The sequence below is a fragment of the Manacus vitellinus genome, unplaced genomic scaffold (assembly GCF_001715985.3).
Source record: "Manacus vitellinus isolate BGI_N305 unplaced genomic scaffold, ASM171598v3 scaffold_15_pilon, whole genome shotgun sequence".
Classification (NCBI taxonomy): Eukaryota; Metazoa; Chordata; class Aves; order Passeriformes; family Pipridae; genus Manacus; species Manacus vitellinus.
In genome coordinates this window covers 8,814,258-8,830,696 of record NW_021939122.1, presented here as the reverse complement: position 1 = coordinate 8,830,696, position 16,439 = coordinate 8,814,258, and the positions used below count along the sequence as shown (strand labels likewise).

At 40.3% G+C, this 16,439-nt stretch overlaps 1 protein-coding gene across 1 annotated transcript in view; it reads left to right on the top strand.

The window, feature by feature from the left end:
- The first annotated feature begins 753 nt into the window (after positions 1 to 753).
- HHEX (hematopoietically expressed homeobox) overlaps positions 754 to 16,439 on the top strand; it is a 24,437-nt gene continuing 8,751 nt past the window's right edge. The window contains exon 1 of the mRNA XM_029958562.1: positions 754 to 941. Coding sequence (XP_029814422.1) covers positions 754 to 941 — 188 coding nt within the window. The remainder of the gene's footprint in view (positions 942 to 16,439) is intronic.

Below are 16,439 nucleotides of genomic sequence, written 5' to 3'. Positions count from 1 at the left end.
CCATTAATAACTTGTGTTTGCCTGAAACACCTATCTTGCCTCTTATTTATCCTCTCTTGCTGCTGTGGGCAAAGCTAATTGCTTTCTGACAGCCTAATAGGAGGAAAACCATTAATTCCCTTTCAAATCTATAAGAAACACAAATACGGTTTTGTTTTGGGGTTTTGGGTTTAATTGGGGTGGGAGTGTTATATTATCTTAGTACTCGGAGAACAAATTCTCTTGCTCTTGAAATACTGGAGGCTGGGGGGTTTTCTCTTTCAGAGCATGCTTGGTGTATTGTCAAATTCTAGCACCAAAAATTTCATGGGCTTAATTCTCTGGGGCCTAGGATACATTTTCTTACACCGTGGGCCTGTTAACACTGACTAGATATTAGCACAATCTTCCATGATGGTTCAAGAAATCATTTATTAACTAAAATTGAGCCTGAAGGGTTGCTCCTATGGCTGTATGGAATGGTCTAAACCAGAGGGGAGAGGCTCGTGCAAGCCTTTCACCCTACTACATTTTCCCTGTAGAGTTCACAGGATTGGTGTGAACCAACTGGAATAGCCAGTACCTGAGGAGGCTTGCTTCCCCAAAATCATGAAGGATTTTGTGCCTCCTGTCTTTATCCTCTTTGAAACTGTCTCCTCTACCTTGGCTGTGTGGTTTGCCCTGGTACAGGCACAGGCTCCTCTCCTTAACAGCTGTATGAATTTTGGAGGCTGCTTGCCTACTTTCTCTTTTCCTAAAGCAGCCCTTAGAGTCATGTTGTCTTTTGTTTGCAATACTGGCGACGACCTGTCGATCACTGTTTCGTTGGCCCAGGTATCCAGAGGTCACACCGGAAAGCCAAGTCGGATGAAAAATCCATATGCTGAACGTGTCCCGGGCTCTCTGCCCATGCCTCCTCTCCCACTAGATGGCCCTAACACTAAAGGTTGGTCCGAGCTCAGGTACTGCCTGCTAACCAGGACTTGGAAATAAGGATTTTTCCAGGCTTTCTGTCAAGCATCCGTTGAAGAACGTGTTTCAGAAGCTAGCTAACATCGAATTTATGCTTCCACATGGAGAATTCCATACTCAAGCTTCGGAAAGGGGTTGTTTTATGAAGTGCCATGCTTGTGAAAAAGATGATCCAATGTATGTCTTGAGCTTTGCTGCAGGGCCAGTAGATACTCTTGGTAAGTAAATTCTTGTCCTGGCCTGGTTTCTGGGTTCCCCACCATGTGGGCATTGCTCAAAGTAGAAAGCAATGCTTACAATGTATGACAGAAAGAAAAGGAGCATAGGAAAAACAAAGCAAAAATTGTTTCTTGTATGCAGTCAGCGGAATTGTAGATTTAATCCAGAGGGAAAAAGTGGCATGGGCCAAGCTAGTTTACATGGGGGTTTGATTTTATTCTGGTATAAGGCATCCTGTACAAGAATGGTATGAAGCCGTTTCCACAGAGTAATTAAAATGTTCTAATCCCTGACTGACCTAATCCAGCTGAGCACGAGGGAGAGTTGTAGTGACTGGGGCTGTAGCATATGGCTATGTTCTAATTAACCTGATGAGTATTTTTGGGATTCTAAATTAATGGCTGAGACAGCTCTTGATTTAACAAACAACTTACATAGAATAAATGCAATGTGGGGAAATGAAATAAGGAAAAATATGTTTAAATGCATGTAAAGGGGAAAATGCAGAGAGAGCAATAAGAGGGCCACAAGAAGCACAGATAATTAAAGTCACCAGCTTGCTTTTCAAGGAGGACATGGAGGAAAGGAAACTTCCTGCTTCCTCCTGGAAATTGGGGAGCTGGGGCACTTTCTGCATCAGAGTTGTTGGGGGTTGCAATGTTTATTTGAAGAGAAAGAGGAAGACTAAGCTGACTGGCTGCTATTGATGGCTGCCTTTATTTTGGGTATCAAACAATTGCATGAGGCTACAGAGGAGTGAGGAGAAGGTGCATAGTTGCTAGACTGCTTTTCTTTTTCCTGTTAGGTGTCAGTTACCATTGCAATTAGCTGTTAAATGGGCAGAGGAAACAGGAGGAAACCTTTAACTCTTTGGAGTGATAGAAGAAAAATAAAGCTAGAAAGAGGTGGAAAAATAAAATTTAATGTTCCTTTTCCATGAAAAGTAGATTGAAGGGGAAAAAAGGAAGAGTTCTAATGTCTGAAAGCATTAAAACCAGGAAAATAAATATACTTAATAACTACATATTTTAAAATTTATACATTTTAAACAAGTGTTTACAGCTATTTGACTACTATTTTTTTTCTTTCCCTGTTGCTAACTACTTTTTATGACAGAGGGCAATGTTCTTTAAACTGTACGCCCAACAATGCCACTACTTTATAAAGTTAAATAACAATAAATGATGCTAGGCTTTGCATTAGTAAGCTTTAAGTGACATGGTACTGTAGGTGAGATGTAGACCCAGTAGCAAAGTAGGCTGTTCTTGTAGGCTGAACATAAACTCCATCTACAGCAGCATTGCTACATAGCTCAGTCTTGAAAATGTTAAAAGTACGAGCACAGTGAGTGCAGCAAAGGAATATTTAAATCCCTACATTCAGAATACTTCTCAAATCATCTTTGGCTCCCTAGAAAAGGATCTACCTACCAAAAGGAGGGCACATGTTACAGCTACACAAGTGCTCTTCAGACAGCTAAAAAGGAGCAAATACTTGGTCTAGCAGTCCCTCGTCATGGAAGAAGTTAGAAACAGGCTGTCATTTTTATATCAGATCTGAAAGTTGTTCCATATTTCCAGCTTTCTAAAACTTTGAGACAATTCAGTTTTCAGGTAGCACAAAGTCAAGTTTTTTAAAATAATGGAGATTAACTGGATTACTTTCTTTTTCTCCAAAATAATAAACCTATATAAATGTTCCCTTGACTTCCTTAGTTATACTGAAATGCTTTTGTGACTCTTACTCTGTTCCTAACTTAAGCATTGTAATTCAAAGAATGAGGCAAGACTAAAACTTTGAACTTGACTAGTGCATTTCCTTTATTAAAAATTATCAAGTGAAGGGATGAAATAAGCAAAAATATCGCATAAAAGTACATTAGATTCCTTCAGAGCTTTCCAGTTCCTGTTGACATATATATAGTTTTTATTATAATTTTATTCTGACGATATCCAGAGCACTAAAGCTAGTATGTGAAGATTTTTTTCTTGTGATAAAGAGTTGTATTTTCATTGGCAGAAGTTAATTTAAAAATTTTTTTTTCTTAATTAACGAAGTTGTTTAAAGTGAAAAATACCAATTAGCAGAAAAGACTATATGGTCTTTTACCATTTTTAAAAGAAATTATATACATATCATTAATGTATTTAATTAATAATTACATGTCTTACATGGTAAGACAGTTCCATTCCTCCTCATCCATTAAAGTTATAATATTGAATGCTGCTTCTCTGAGAACTGATTTCCCCACTGTGCAAGTCCAGTCTTCCTAATTTTGCTACAGTCACTTGATTTATAGTAAAGTAGTAAGATGAAGGACCAGAATCTCCATTTTCCAAAGTATACACTGAGTTGACAATGATTCTTAAAAAACCCAAAGAACAATTTAAGGCCCTGTTTGGTCTCTATGGCCAAAAGATTTCATGGTATTTGGAAGGGTTTGCCTAGGCAAGCCTGGAAGTTGTTTTCATCCCTTGTTCTGCATGTTCTTTCACAGGTACTTCAAGCATACCTGCTTCCCCTACTTTGTTAAAATGACTTTGGGATCTTTCAGAATAGGTAGGATGTTATTCTGCTGTTAAAAAACCCAATGTCAGTTGAAGCTGGCACTGACTGCAGTGGCCACTGTATCATGCCAGTGTCCTTAGGCAAAGTGTGTATCACAGGAGGAGAAACTTTTTAAATCTCCAGTGGCACAGATATCCCCTCTCTTCTGGTACATCATGCTAATCTGAGCACCACTGCTCCCAGTTTGAAAGTAAAAACTTGTAAACATGTTTCTAAGAGAATAAATTACAATTTGGGGGAGTTAGGAGGTTAGGTTTTTTTGTTGTGGGAGTTCTTTTTGTTTGGGTTTTTTTTATGTTTTGTTTTGGTTTTTGACACAGAAGAGCTTAAGTAAGGCCTGCTATATATAGACTGTTTGGGGAAACTGGTTTTTCACATTTCAATTAGTTTCCCCTAACACTCAAACTAAAACCTAAGCAGCATTGTCATTATGTTCAAAAGGTAAAAGAAGCAAAGATGTGAATCACTTATCATTTGTTATAGCCACCATTTTCTATTACTTAATTAAAATATGACATTAATTTCAAAACCATTCAGCTATAGATACATATTTAAGTGGTTATAATATAATAATGATAGGCGCCAAAATTTTGTTCATTTGCTCTAACAGTTTATTTTAGGAAACTCAGTCCAGCAGAATGAACCTTGAATATACAAATTAATGCAAGGAAGGAAATTTTATGATGTCTGTTAGTTAATATAGAAGCCAATCTTATTAATCATGGATTTACAGAGGGCTGTTTTATTAGATGTTAACCATAGCTTATGTTGACAATTGATTTTCATTGTAGGACAACTAAATTTATTATTTGTAAAAAGATAAAGATAATTAAATTTACTTTATAAAGGTTGCTATCATAAATGTTAGTACCTGTGAACAGCAAACATAAAACTGCCTTAGCAGCAAAAATTCATTTAAGTGATAGGTGCTTTCCATTACATTTAATAGTCCTTGAACATTTTTAGCCTCCATTTTATTTTCCACAGTTTACATCTACTGCTGTGAAAAATTGTTTGTGTTGAAGCCTCACTTTCAGCTTATTTTCTTTAAAATAAACCAGAATCAAAACATTTTTAAAGCTATAGAAGTAAAACAAAATAAAATAAAGCACTAAATACAAATGTATAATGCAATGGAGTTTTGTCCTGTCATTTCTCATATTTGTCATTAAATTATTCAGCCTATGTTGAAAAGTATGTTGGATCTACAATAAAATCTGACACCGAGGGAGTTTTACTAATTAAAAAGAGTAATTATTAAGGAAGTTAATTTGGACTTTGCAAAAACGAGAATACATGGAACATATTTAATATTTTTTAATTGTATTGTTTTTATGATATGTGTCTCTCCATCCCTGAATACCATCTGTCCATCAGGGTACAATCCTTTGAAAATGTGGAGGAATACAGCAAATGTTACAGACTTGGAAAAGCACCTAAAGTAATATCTTCAAACCTAGTGACAGAACATTCCTGAGCTTTGACAATGTGAGAACTGTACAGTACAAACGTGACTCTATCGGAATGCTTACAATATATATAATATTAATCTTTGGTTTCTAGTTCTAATTTGCTACAACATTACAGGCTTGTGATTTGTTATTGCTCCTTTGGTGTTTTGGACCTGTAATGGAAGGAAAGAGGAAGTACTTCAGGATGATGTTCTAAACTGTGGAGACTGAATATTCGAGAAGTTGAGATTTTTTAATGAAATAGAGCTGGCTGGAGTATCTTTGTATTATTAAAGCTAATTGCGGTCAGTTCTTTGATGGTTTTGCGGCTTGTGGAAAGAAGGGTTAGCCAGATGTCGGAATACAGAGGACGTGAGCAGCACATCACAAGAAGTACAGCTTAGCAGAGATGGCTGGCTGCTGGGCTGCAACATAGATGCTGACCCAGCGTGTCTGTTATATTCAGTTCATAACATGGCAAATGGGTTTAGTGCCGAGAGCAAAAACCACTTTCTCTGACAGAAGAGCTAGAAAACATTTTGTGTCCACTGTATTTTGGATGCTTTGTAGTTCTTGGGTGGACACTCCTGATGATTTGACCTCAGAGCTCTTTGCTTCTTGCTCTAAGGGAAAGTACGAATCTTGCACTGCCAGGACCTAAGCATTACAGAGAAATTCCTCACTTCTATGGCATTCCTGCTGTGTGAACAGCCACAGAAATCCAGCCAAAAGTGAGTACCCACTCCGAGTGACAGTGAGAAGGATGCAAACACATGGGTGCTGGCAATTCATGCTGCCCTCCTTTGAGGGCTGCCTACCCGGCCTGTCAACAAAAGCTGCTGTCAAGGCACAGCTTTTGTTTCTCTTCCTATGCCACCACAGTTTGGATCCTGTATTCATGGAGCTGAAATTATTTCTACTTGTGTTGTGTGCTGAGGGGCCCAATCTTAAACCCATATGTAGTTCTGTGCAAGAGAAGATGGTGTTTAATCCTCACCACCTCTTCAACAGCCATGGTTGACTTTGATGGAGCTCAGAAGTCCAGGTGAAGCTTTGTGGACATCGTCATCTTGTGGTCAAGCCACCTCTCGGTCCCGTTTTCCTCCCAAAGCAATGCACGGCCCGAATTCAGCCTTCCTGAGTTTGTTCAGGCACCGACATGGAGGTACCTAAATCAGAACCTTGTCGTATCCTGCTCTCTCCAGTGTGAGGGAGAGAGACGGGAACCTCACAGGATGATTTGTTGCAGGTGCCCTGTGTGTTTCTCTCCATCCACCACATGGGAACCCAAGGACGTGGTGATTTTAACTTGGATGCTACAAGCACATAGCTGAATCTGGGATAAGGATCACTCCCTTTAAATTTTCCTATTGTGATTTTTTTTTTGATGTTAAAGACATTTATTGAAACATAAAATACAGATGCCTTGGCTGAATTTTGACTCTTCACAGCCACCTCACACTGTCCTGTTAGCCACCTTCAGGTTGTCATAAATAGCACTTTCTGATTCTCTGTATGTGCATTTGTGGTGAAGCTGATGAAGCTATTGCAAGAACCTGATATTGTCTAGTTTTAATACAGTACTTAATATGCTTAGGACTAAGCCAAGGCAGAATCATTCTTCAGGCAGTTTCCATTCTGATGTAGTATTTACCTTAAATGAAAGGCCACGATCCTGTTCAAAGACATGATTTCCCCTCTCTCCTCTGCTGTCATTAAAATCAGATAACAGGAAGAGACATTAAGATAACTGCCACTTATTTGGATTTCACTGAAGCTTTCAGGCAGAAATGGGGATGCCAGCCAGAGCCAAATTAATTAATTTGAATGATTTGCTGATTATCTATGTTAGTTATTCCCTGAGTATCTTATCTGTTGTCCAGAACTAGCTCTTTGCTTTTGGTCTTAGGTTGGCTGTTTATTTTAACATATTATTTCTAGGGAATATTCTGCTTCATGAACAGTGCACCCCAGTCTGTAGACACAAGAATAATTGGCGCTGGAAAAACTGAGGTTTGGTATTTTAATAACTGATTGACAGAAAAAAAGCTTGATCATAGATTTTCTTGGGTGCATCTTAACTTGTTAGTGAAACAGGGTTAATAAAGTGGCCTTTAATAGCTCAAGACCCTGGCTTGAACATTTCGATCACTGCTTTTGCATTATAATTAATGCTTAAATTATGGAACATTCCAAGAGTCCCCCCATCAGTGTACACTGAACAGGGCACTAAGCAGATCATACCTGTAGAAGAACTTAGTCTAGAAGACCAGTCAGGGAGCAGGTAAACAGACACAAAGAGGCATGGATGTGGTGACATGAACTCCAGTAGCAGCACACTGTGTCAAAGGTAGGTGTCCAGGGCCCCAGTTTCCAGTCCAGAGCTGCTGAACCACAGCCTTCTCCTTCCCATCTGGCAGCACAGAGCCACTGCAGTCACTGCTGCATCCCTCGCTGGGAGTTCGTGCTCTCCACCCCAGTAGCAACCAGACAAAAAAAGAAAACGAGTGCTGCTCCTAACACTTTGCTTGAATGTAAGCTTTCCTTTCATAGAGTCTACTGTCATAAAAGATGATGAACTATAGCAAAGGTTAGGAAATTTGAGTTTATAACATTGAGATGCTTAAGTTAAAGTACCGTGTGATGGTTAGATTGTGCATTCTGACCTTCTCCTTCCTGCAAACAAAGTATCTTAAACATTCTTCAAAATCCAAGAAAATGTTCTGTGCTTTGGGGCTTCTGGTGACAAAGAGAAAATGAAGCCTCTGAATTTGACCCTCTTGCATTGTCATTACTTTTCAAATGAGGCAGGCCTCAGCAACTGACTGTTTTCTTGCTTTTAACTGCATGCATTTTAACAATATAATGTAGATAAACTTATACAGCTTTCTCAACAATAGAAATAAATCACTTCAGTCTGTTCATTACCATGCCTGAGTGAATTTTTCTGCAGTAACTAAGGCAATTACACACAGTTTAAGCTAATGCAAGAGAAGTTTGGAAGCAAAGCTATGACCGAAGTGAGATATTGTCAATCTAAATGATGAAAGAAAGAAACCTCAATGACAAAGCCATACAGATGAAATCAGATGACACATTTTGCAGCCAAACACACAGAACAAGAAATGAAAGCAACTCATGATGCTATCAGATTTATGGGCCAGTTTTCCCTCCCTCATGGACTGGAGCAACTGGTGCAGCCTGTGGGGAGAGGCTCTCTGCCCAGACAAGAGTGGCAGCCACAGGGCCAGGGCTCACTCCCTGTCTCACCAGCCTGCCCTCCTTTCCTTCCTCACCAGCTGCCATTCTCTCCTTTCTCTGTGTGCCTGTATGGCTCTGCTCATTTTGCTTGTCAGTCAGGACAAATTGAGAAGTCTGAGGAGAGACTGATAAACCAGCAATTACAGAGCAAAGTCAACAAGAAGAGATGGCACCATGCTGGCCAGTGGGAGCATTTGTTCAGTGAGGGGAGAGAGCTCCAGGAGCAGATACAACTTTCACAGCACAGATAACAGGTTTCCTCTTGACATTAGTCCCCAATAAAGTTGATCCAACCTGTAATATCTGCAAAATCAAACTTTTGGCTGGGCCAATAAACCTAGCCATACTGAAGCCGTAAAATATCCCGTTTCAGTCTTACACTTACACTTTGCTGTAAACATCATGTTATAATATCAGCTGGATTAGATCTGATAAAAGTGTCCAAAGAGGAATTCAAAAGTGTTGGAGCCAATTTTTGGCTTAAGATTACATTTTTTAAACTTATAGGCATCTGTTGACATCTGTGCATCTCGTTAGGAAAGGAGCATTAGAGCTGCTTTACTAAGACAGGCCATTAACTCCAATGTCTTCTTCCTGTCAGTGACCAGAAGAGGCTACTGAGGGGAACTGTGTGAGAAACAGTCACCAGTGGAGAAATCCTTTCCTGCCATCATCAAACAGCAGTGTAAGGGCTTCCTGAGCCAAATGCTGTGGAGTAAGCTACTGTGTTTAATACTCATCAGTGTACCTATCGTCCATTAATTTATCTTCTCTTTTTCTGAAACCCTTTGTACTTTTGGCATCCAGTGCTTCCCATGGCAACAAGTTCCACAATTTAATTATACACTGTGTGAAAAAGTACTTCCTTTTGTTTGTTTTAAACCTACTAGAACAGAATTACAGGATGCACGACAGAATTGCATGGGCAGCCTTAAATGGGAAGATAATGTGGAATGACAATGGAAAATCAGCCTCAGCACAGAGAACTGGAAATCGGCTTTGTTTTTGCTTTACTCTGACCACCAGTACAAGGTTAGTTAGTACTTCCTATCGCTCTTCTCCCTGTCATAAATAAGCCAATTTACCTGATTAGTGTGAAGAGTTAGAAAACAATCTGAGCTCCCTACAGAAATGGCAATGTTTGTTAGAAAGACCAGGTCCAAGGTCTTCCTTTTCACTTAGGGCGGAAAATGTGTGCGGACTGCTGTGCTGAGCAAGGAGGGCCTCTGAATTTGCATTTGAATTTTCCAGGTGATGTGACAGTTAAAAATGTCAATATGATTTGGGGTTCTTATGGAGACACACCACAGGGAAAGAGCAAGTGAGTCTCTCTTCTTGGAACTGACGTGTGGTAGCATCTGGAAAAGGTGAGTGCAGTTCTCTGCACCTCATTACCAGGAAGCCAAGTGGAGGAAATTCAGAGAAGAAGAGTCAACTGTAGGTATATGCTTGGAAGAACTGCCTGATGAGAAAAAGTACAAAGAGCTGACAGCATAGAGTTTGCTAACCAAGGCTTAGAGAGTAAAGTGACATAACAACTGTCAACTAATGTTTTAAGTGTAAGCCTTCAGGAATGAGAGGAACTAGGTTAATGTGCGACAAGAGAGCAGCGTAAGTAATGACAGGCTTAACAGAAAGAAAATGTAACAATAGTACTTAGTCACTCCCAGCTTTGCCCCATTTCTCAGCACTTAATGCTTGCCAGGAGCACACAGGTTATGATGCTCTCACCCAGTAGAGAGAAATGTGGGCACAAAGTCATCAGTGCCATCGCCCTCACTACGAAGAGGCACCTGAGCCACCTACTCATGGCAAAGGAAGCAGGCACAGTTGGTGCCATTGAAGTTGTTGCTTATGTGTCAGAAGACATATAAGCAACAGTTCTGTTGCTTGTATTCAGAAGAACTGTTCAAGTCCCATTCACACTACTGTCTGTGGCAAAGCTGGCAGGACCTTGATTTAGGTGTTATCTGGAGTCTAAGCTGAGGTGTAGGCAGATATGCAAAGGCTGATCCTGTCTGAGCTTTATTCACAGTCTCTATTTCTAAGGAACTGTTATTCATGTCATGAAAGCCGCAGTGAAACCGACATGTTCAAATGAACCAAATATGAAGAAAATGCAACAGGCAAAAAATGAAAGTGCATTGGATTGCAACAGTTTCAACTGCAGCAGAGTTTGAGGAGCGTGCATTGTGTGGCAGACCTGGCCAACAGGACTTCCTGCTGCTGTTTTCTGTGATTTTATGGTTATCTACAGCATCCTGACTCTTTAGGAATTTACACTTAAGTGATACAGACAGAGGCTTAGGCAGGCTGTGGTGCTCTCTCCCAAACAAACCCATTTATCTATAGAACACACTTATCCTGGCTGACTGACTTTTACACACATTCTTACAGTTTAATATTTTACAGGTGTCAAATGGGTGCTATGGAGGCTACATAAAGCGCAATGTCATGTCTACCAATAGATTCAGTCCTGAGGGAAATGTAACATAATGTGAAAGAGGCAAAAACAATAGAAAAGCAGTTTAGGAAGCCGCAGAAATTAAGTGATGCAGTGACAGCTCAGTTTAGGCACAACTTAAAATTAAATTGTTTATTTATCTTCAAAAGTAGAGTGCTCTGACTACATTCTGTAATCACAGTCCAATTAAACCTGCCTTTACTTATGGTCAGATTTTCAGTTCATCTGAGACTGTAAAAGACCTCCTTTCTTCAAGAACAAACCTCCTAGAAGGTCATGTAATGGCAAAAGTCAAGAAGGGTTCACAGTTCCTCTCAGATTGTCAGATATTCTTCAAAGGTTAAATGTGAGTTATCTCTACCTTCAGTTTTAATTGATCATATAATGTTAATTAATCCTAAAATGTTAATTTGTATTACCTTTTCAAGAAAACTACTGGAAATGTATGTATTTCACAAAGACAGATTACACACAACTACACAGAGGGCAGCATAGAATCCATTCTTCTAATAGGAAGGTATTTCTCCAGTGAATTTCTAGTACATGTTGGTAATATTATACAAGGAATAATTTTGGTAGATTCTGATTCTGTAATTGATGGGTCTCTCCCACTATCTACAGTATCTCTGAAGCCTGTCCTGGTTAGCAGTCTGCTTTCTGCATCTTCTTTCCAAATATTCTATGCATCCAGTGAGTCTGAACAGATTTTAAAAAGCCCATTTTTGTTCCCATGCTGATTATATCTTTGGCTGTACCTCGACACGTGAAGAACCATGTGGACTGGCATGTGACTCATTTGCCTAACTTTGTATGAATGACCCCCACAAACTGCATTGCCTGTTGCTGCCTTGGAGTCCCTGGAAGCCGACATGCTTTGGAATGGTGGGGATTCACTGACAGTGCTGGGGAAGAGGAGCCCCAGGTGGGGCAGGATCCCTCTTCAGGCATTTCCTGCATGTGTCTGCTCCAGCAGATGTAGGTGCAGGAGTGTGGACTGTAGATCTGCCTCTGAATTACTGTTCTAATTCAGCAGCTGAGCTGCACAGCTACAAGCTGTCCATCGATGAGGATGCAGCACTAAGCTCTGGGTTGAAGTCCAGCTGCCTCTTCTCAGCAGCTGTGTATCACCTGTCCGTTGGCTGAGGATACTATTCAGGCACCTATTTACATCTTTTTATATTAATTTTGAGGTAATGTTTTGAAGTATGCATTTTAAAATAAACAAAGTAAGGTCAGAGGTCAAGATTTGGATTAGCATCTGTATCAGGTTGGGCTCTGATGTCATGGTTTGACTTCAAGGAGACATCTGGGCTATGGTTTAGATTCTGCAACACTAAAACTTCTATGTCTACACCTACAATTTCAGACCCCATTACTAGGATGGCGTAAGTTTATGGTCAAACTAAGGAAGGACTGAGAAAGAACAGCTGTTCTGAAGGTTAGTCAAACCCAGTCCTTAAAGTCTTAGGAAAGAACTGCAATGTTTTGAATACAGATTTTAGATATATACAGATTTTGTATTGGCATATTTATTTTCATGTCAAGAGAGGATTTTTTTGTTGTTGTTTTGCTTTTACCAGAAGTAGTATAATGAGTCCAAGTTGTGTTGTAGTTATTGTCATCCCAGCATATATTGTCCCAGTTTCTATTCAGGAGTAATTGTGTTTGCTATTGGCCTGACTTCATACCCATCAGGAGAACTGTACTCTCAGCTGCACAAGCATTTCCACAGGTTTCTACAACCAGCACTGCTGATACAGAGAAGCAAAGCATATAGCTTTGCTGTGTACACAATAGCTCAAGCAAGACAAATTTCCTGACCAGACTCCAGGGAAGAAAAATAAAAAACTCCAAAAGCCTATGGAATAATCTCATGGAGCATGAGAAAGCCTGCAGCTTTGCAAAAGCATTCCCCTGTTTTCCAGACTCTGAAAGGACTTGAACAGTGACTTGCCTGACAGGTGATTATTGCTGGAGAGGGTGAATGAAACCAGACACAGCAAAGATTAATGCAGGATGCTCACCTATACCTTCCTCTGAGCCAGCTCGAGCTCACATCATTTTAGAGAACCAACAGTGTCGAGTCCCTGTCACAAAGCAGAAGTCCTCAGCAGCATGTGACAAATAATCTCTGTGCAGCTGAAAGTGCCACTAGTGCTCTGGGACACAGATTTTGCCACAGTAAAGAAACTCCACAGTGTCGTCAGACCCAGCAGTAACTCTCCCAACACCTCTGGCATAAACTAACAGAGAATAATTGAAACAATGAGCTCCCCTGGACTCAGAGACTCGAGGCTGGGTACTGTCTGTGTCTAATGCTGCTCTTTTATCAGTTGATTCTGGGCTACGCAGTTTCCACTATTGGGAGACCTCAGCTCAGGGGCAAGAGAGAGAAGGGGAGATATCTGCCATAGAGAAAAGCTATTATTCCTTCCATTTCTGCCATTTAATAGTACTTTATGAGATATTTTCACGTGCAACCATCAAGGCATATTCTGTCATTCTGTTATGAAAAATACATGATTTGCCTATGGAAATCATCAACTTCAATGGACTCCAAACCCATTACACAAGTTCTGAATTTGTCTCTAAGGCAATTCCTCCTCTAGCCTTCTAGAGCCAATTCTACCCAAGTATTTTGGCTTCTACCCATGAAAATTAAGCCTTTGAAGAGTTTCTGCACCTGAGAGTCTAGCAATCTATTTTTCAGATGAAGACAGATTTCAGATCCATCCTTCTAACCCCACTGTTAAACAACCATTAATAGTTAGCTAGATGGTTATTGTAAGCTTCTATATTTGGCTATTAACAGCAACTGCATGGGTATCTGCTCCGGATAAAACAAACCTATCTAGGCATTGATTTTATGATGCCAAAATGATAAAGTTTGCTAAAAAATGTAGAGTGAATGTGTAAGCTCTGGAAAACATTAACAAAAATAACTAAGTAACACTCCCTATTCATACCTAATTCCTACTGACATCAAATTTAGCTGTGTGTACTTTGGACCCATTGGAACTGTTACCATGAAAAATCTTGCTGCGTGAGTCCTCTTTGAAATACACAATATTTTGTATTCTGATTACTCTGTAAAAAAAAAAAAAAGAGGATGTTTTGTCATCACTGCAGTTTAGGCAGATTCTCCATTGTCTGGTATCTTGTTATAGTCATTTATATCAACACAGAGTGGGTGTACAGTAGCCAGCAGTCTGTGTTAGCAGCATTTTATATTCAGCTTGCACTTACGTAAATGATTGTGCAAGATGTGAGAGACAGCTCAGCCCCTGGGAATTATATATGGTTTTGGGTGTAATCTTTATGTGTGTAGCCAACACATAAGAATATAGAGAAGTTTTAACATGTTACAGTTACCATCATCCCAAATAAATATAATTAACCAAGCAGCTTTCAGTCACACTTACAGGAAGGATTCAAAATAGCTCACTTTGGTGGCAGATATATAGGAAATATGAGCCTGTAAGGAACAATATATTGGTTTGTTTTTCATAGCATTGTTCACCACATTCTCATAATGGTCAGCTAAGAAAGTCTTTAGACCAAGGAAGGACTAGAAAAGTGCATTCCATAAAACATTACAGTCTATGTAGTTTAACAGGATGCCTCTTCACAACTCAGAAGAAAACTCCGGTGAATTATGTCACACTTCAGCTGAATTAAACTGGTTTAGAGATACTGGTATCACTATAATCACTGAGACAGCCCAGTCCAGAAAGAAAGTGGTATTACACTGTGTTTATAGTACAGGGCCATGTGTTCTTTCCTTTTACCACAGAGCCATAAATGCTGCATATCCCGCTTTGCAAGTCAAGGTATCCCAGAAGAGATATTAATGATATTGGGGGCTGCAGGAAATGGAAGCACCTTAACAATACGTTCCCCTGAGGGTCTGTCATGTAGTGGCTTGGAATTCCTTGACAAGACTCAAAAGCACCATTACTTTTCTGTAGCTTTTTTTTTTCCCCTCAGAGCTGGTGACAGCATATAGGAAAAGCACTTGCTGGTGGCAGCACGTCTTACACACACACATGTTCAGTGTCAGGAAAGAAGAACTCTTCAAATCATCAGAAAGGTAAACCAAGCCTATGGGTGGCTTAAACATTCATGAGTTGTCTGTGACTCTCTGCAGAGGTTTGGGATCTTTATTTTGCCTGACTGTAAGCCACAACCCCGAGTAAAAGACCAAAGAAAGAACTGAAGAGGCAACCCTAGCTGACTTTTTGCTGGTTGCTTTCATCTCCTGAAGTTTTCCTTGTGGTGGGACACTGCAGGTTTTCAGTGCAAAGCAAGGATGTCTAAAGGTCAACAAAAAAAAAATCTGCTTTCCTCTAACCCAATGCTCAGAAACAGCTGAACCAGTTTTCCTGAAACCTCAAACATACTCAGCATGATGCATATTCCCTTAGGATATAATTTTTTTTCACCTGTATGATTTAAATTTGGCAAAATTGTAGAGATGTAGCTCTGTTGAGAATAATAGCTCACATGTTGTCCACCCCTTTTTAGACCAAGATTTGTCTTGTTCTGCTACATCTAATGAATGCCTTTATGACTGACTTGCCTTAATATTTATTACGGTTGTAACTCATTTATTAAATCAAATCATGATGGTGAGGAGGAGGAAGATGTAAGAAGCAAATATCTAACAGATGAGTTATCTGGAAGAAGGCAGCACCAACTGACATCACCCGGCAACGTGCAGAGCCTCTGTCTGCAGCAGTCTGGCTTCCACGGCACTAGGAAATTCAGAGAGGTAAACTCCCTCCTATTTCCTCCTTGGAAGGTGTTCAAGTCTGTGGCCTCACCTCTCTTGGAAGAGTCTTGAAATATTTTCAATAATGGGAAGGGATGGAATGGCTGCAGGCTGGATCCTCTCGGAAAGTGCCCTGTAGCATTAGGGAATGACGCTGCTGGTAGCTCACTCCAGCTGTTAGAAGATGGACTTTGCTGGATCGCTCACTAATTCTGTACTGCCAAACACAGTTTTTGCGGCTAGGAATGATCCATCTCTGTTGTAACTCTTCTGAAGTCTGCAGTGTCACAGAGGGTGCCGTTATGGGTGAGACTCAGTTTAAAGAGCAGAAACGAGGCAGGTACACGTAGTGATGGCAGAAAAGAAAAGAGTTCTGTACTTCACTTACTTATAAATCATGGATTGGTCTATGTATTGCCTGAAATAACCATCCCAGGAATCGGGAATCTTCTGTTTATCAGGGTGTCTGTCGCAGGTAACGGGTGCGGTGGAAATATCACTTGGCACTTGTCACTGGTTTTGGAAGCACTCATTTGCTCATTTTCCGACACTGGGGGGTTCTGGGTTTTATTTCTTTTTCTTCTTATTATTATTTTACTTTAACGCACGGGCCTGAGGACAAGCCAGTGCAGCCCAGCGCCCTCTGCCCCCAGCCGCCTGCGCCCCCCGCGCCGTGCGCGCCCGCGGTGCCGCCGTCCAGGTGTTTCGCGTTACCGCCGCCCCGTAAAACCCGGTCACGAACACGGTGACACAT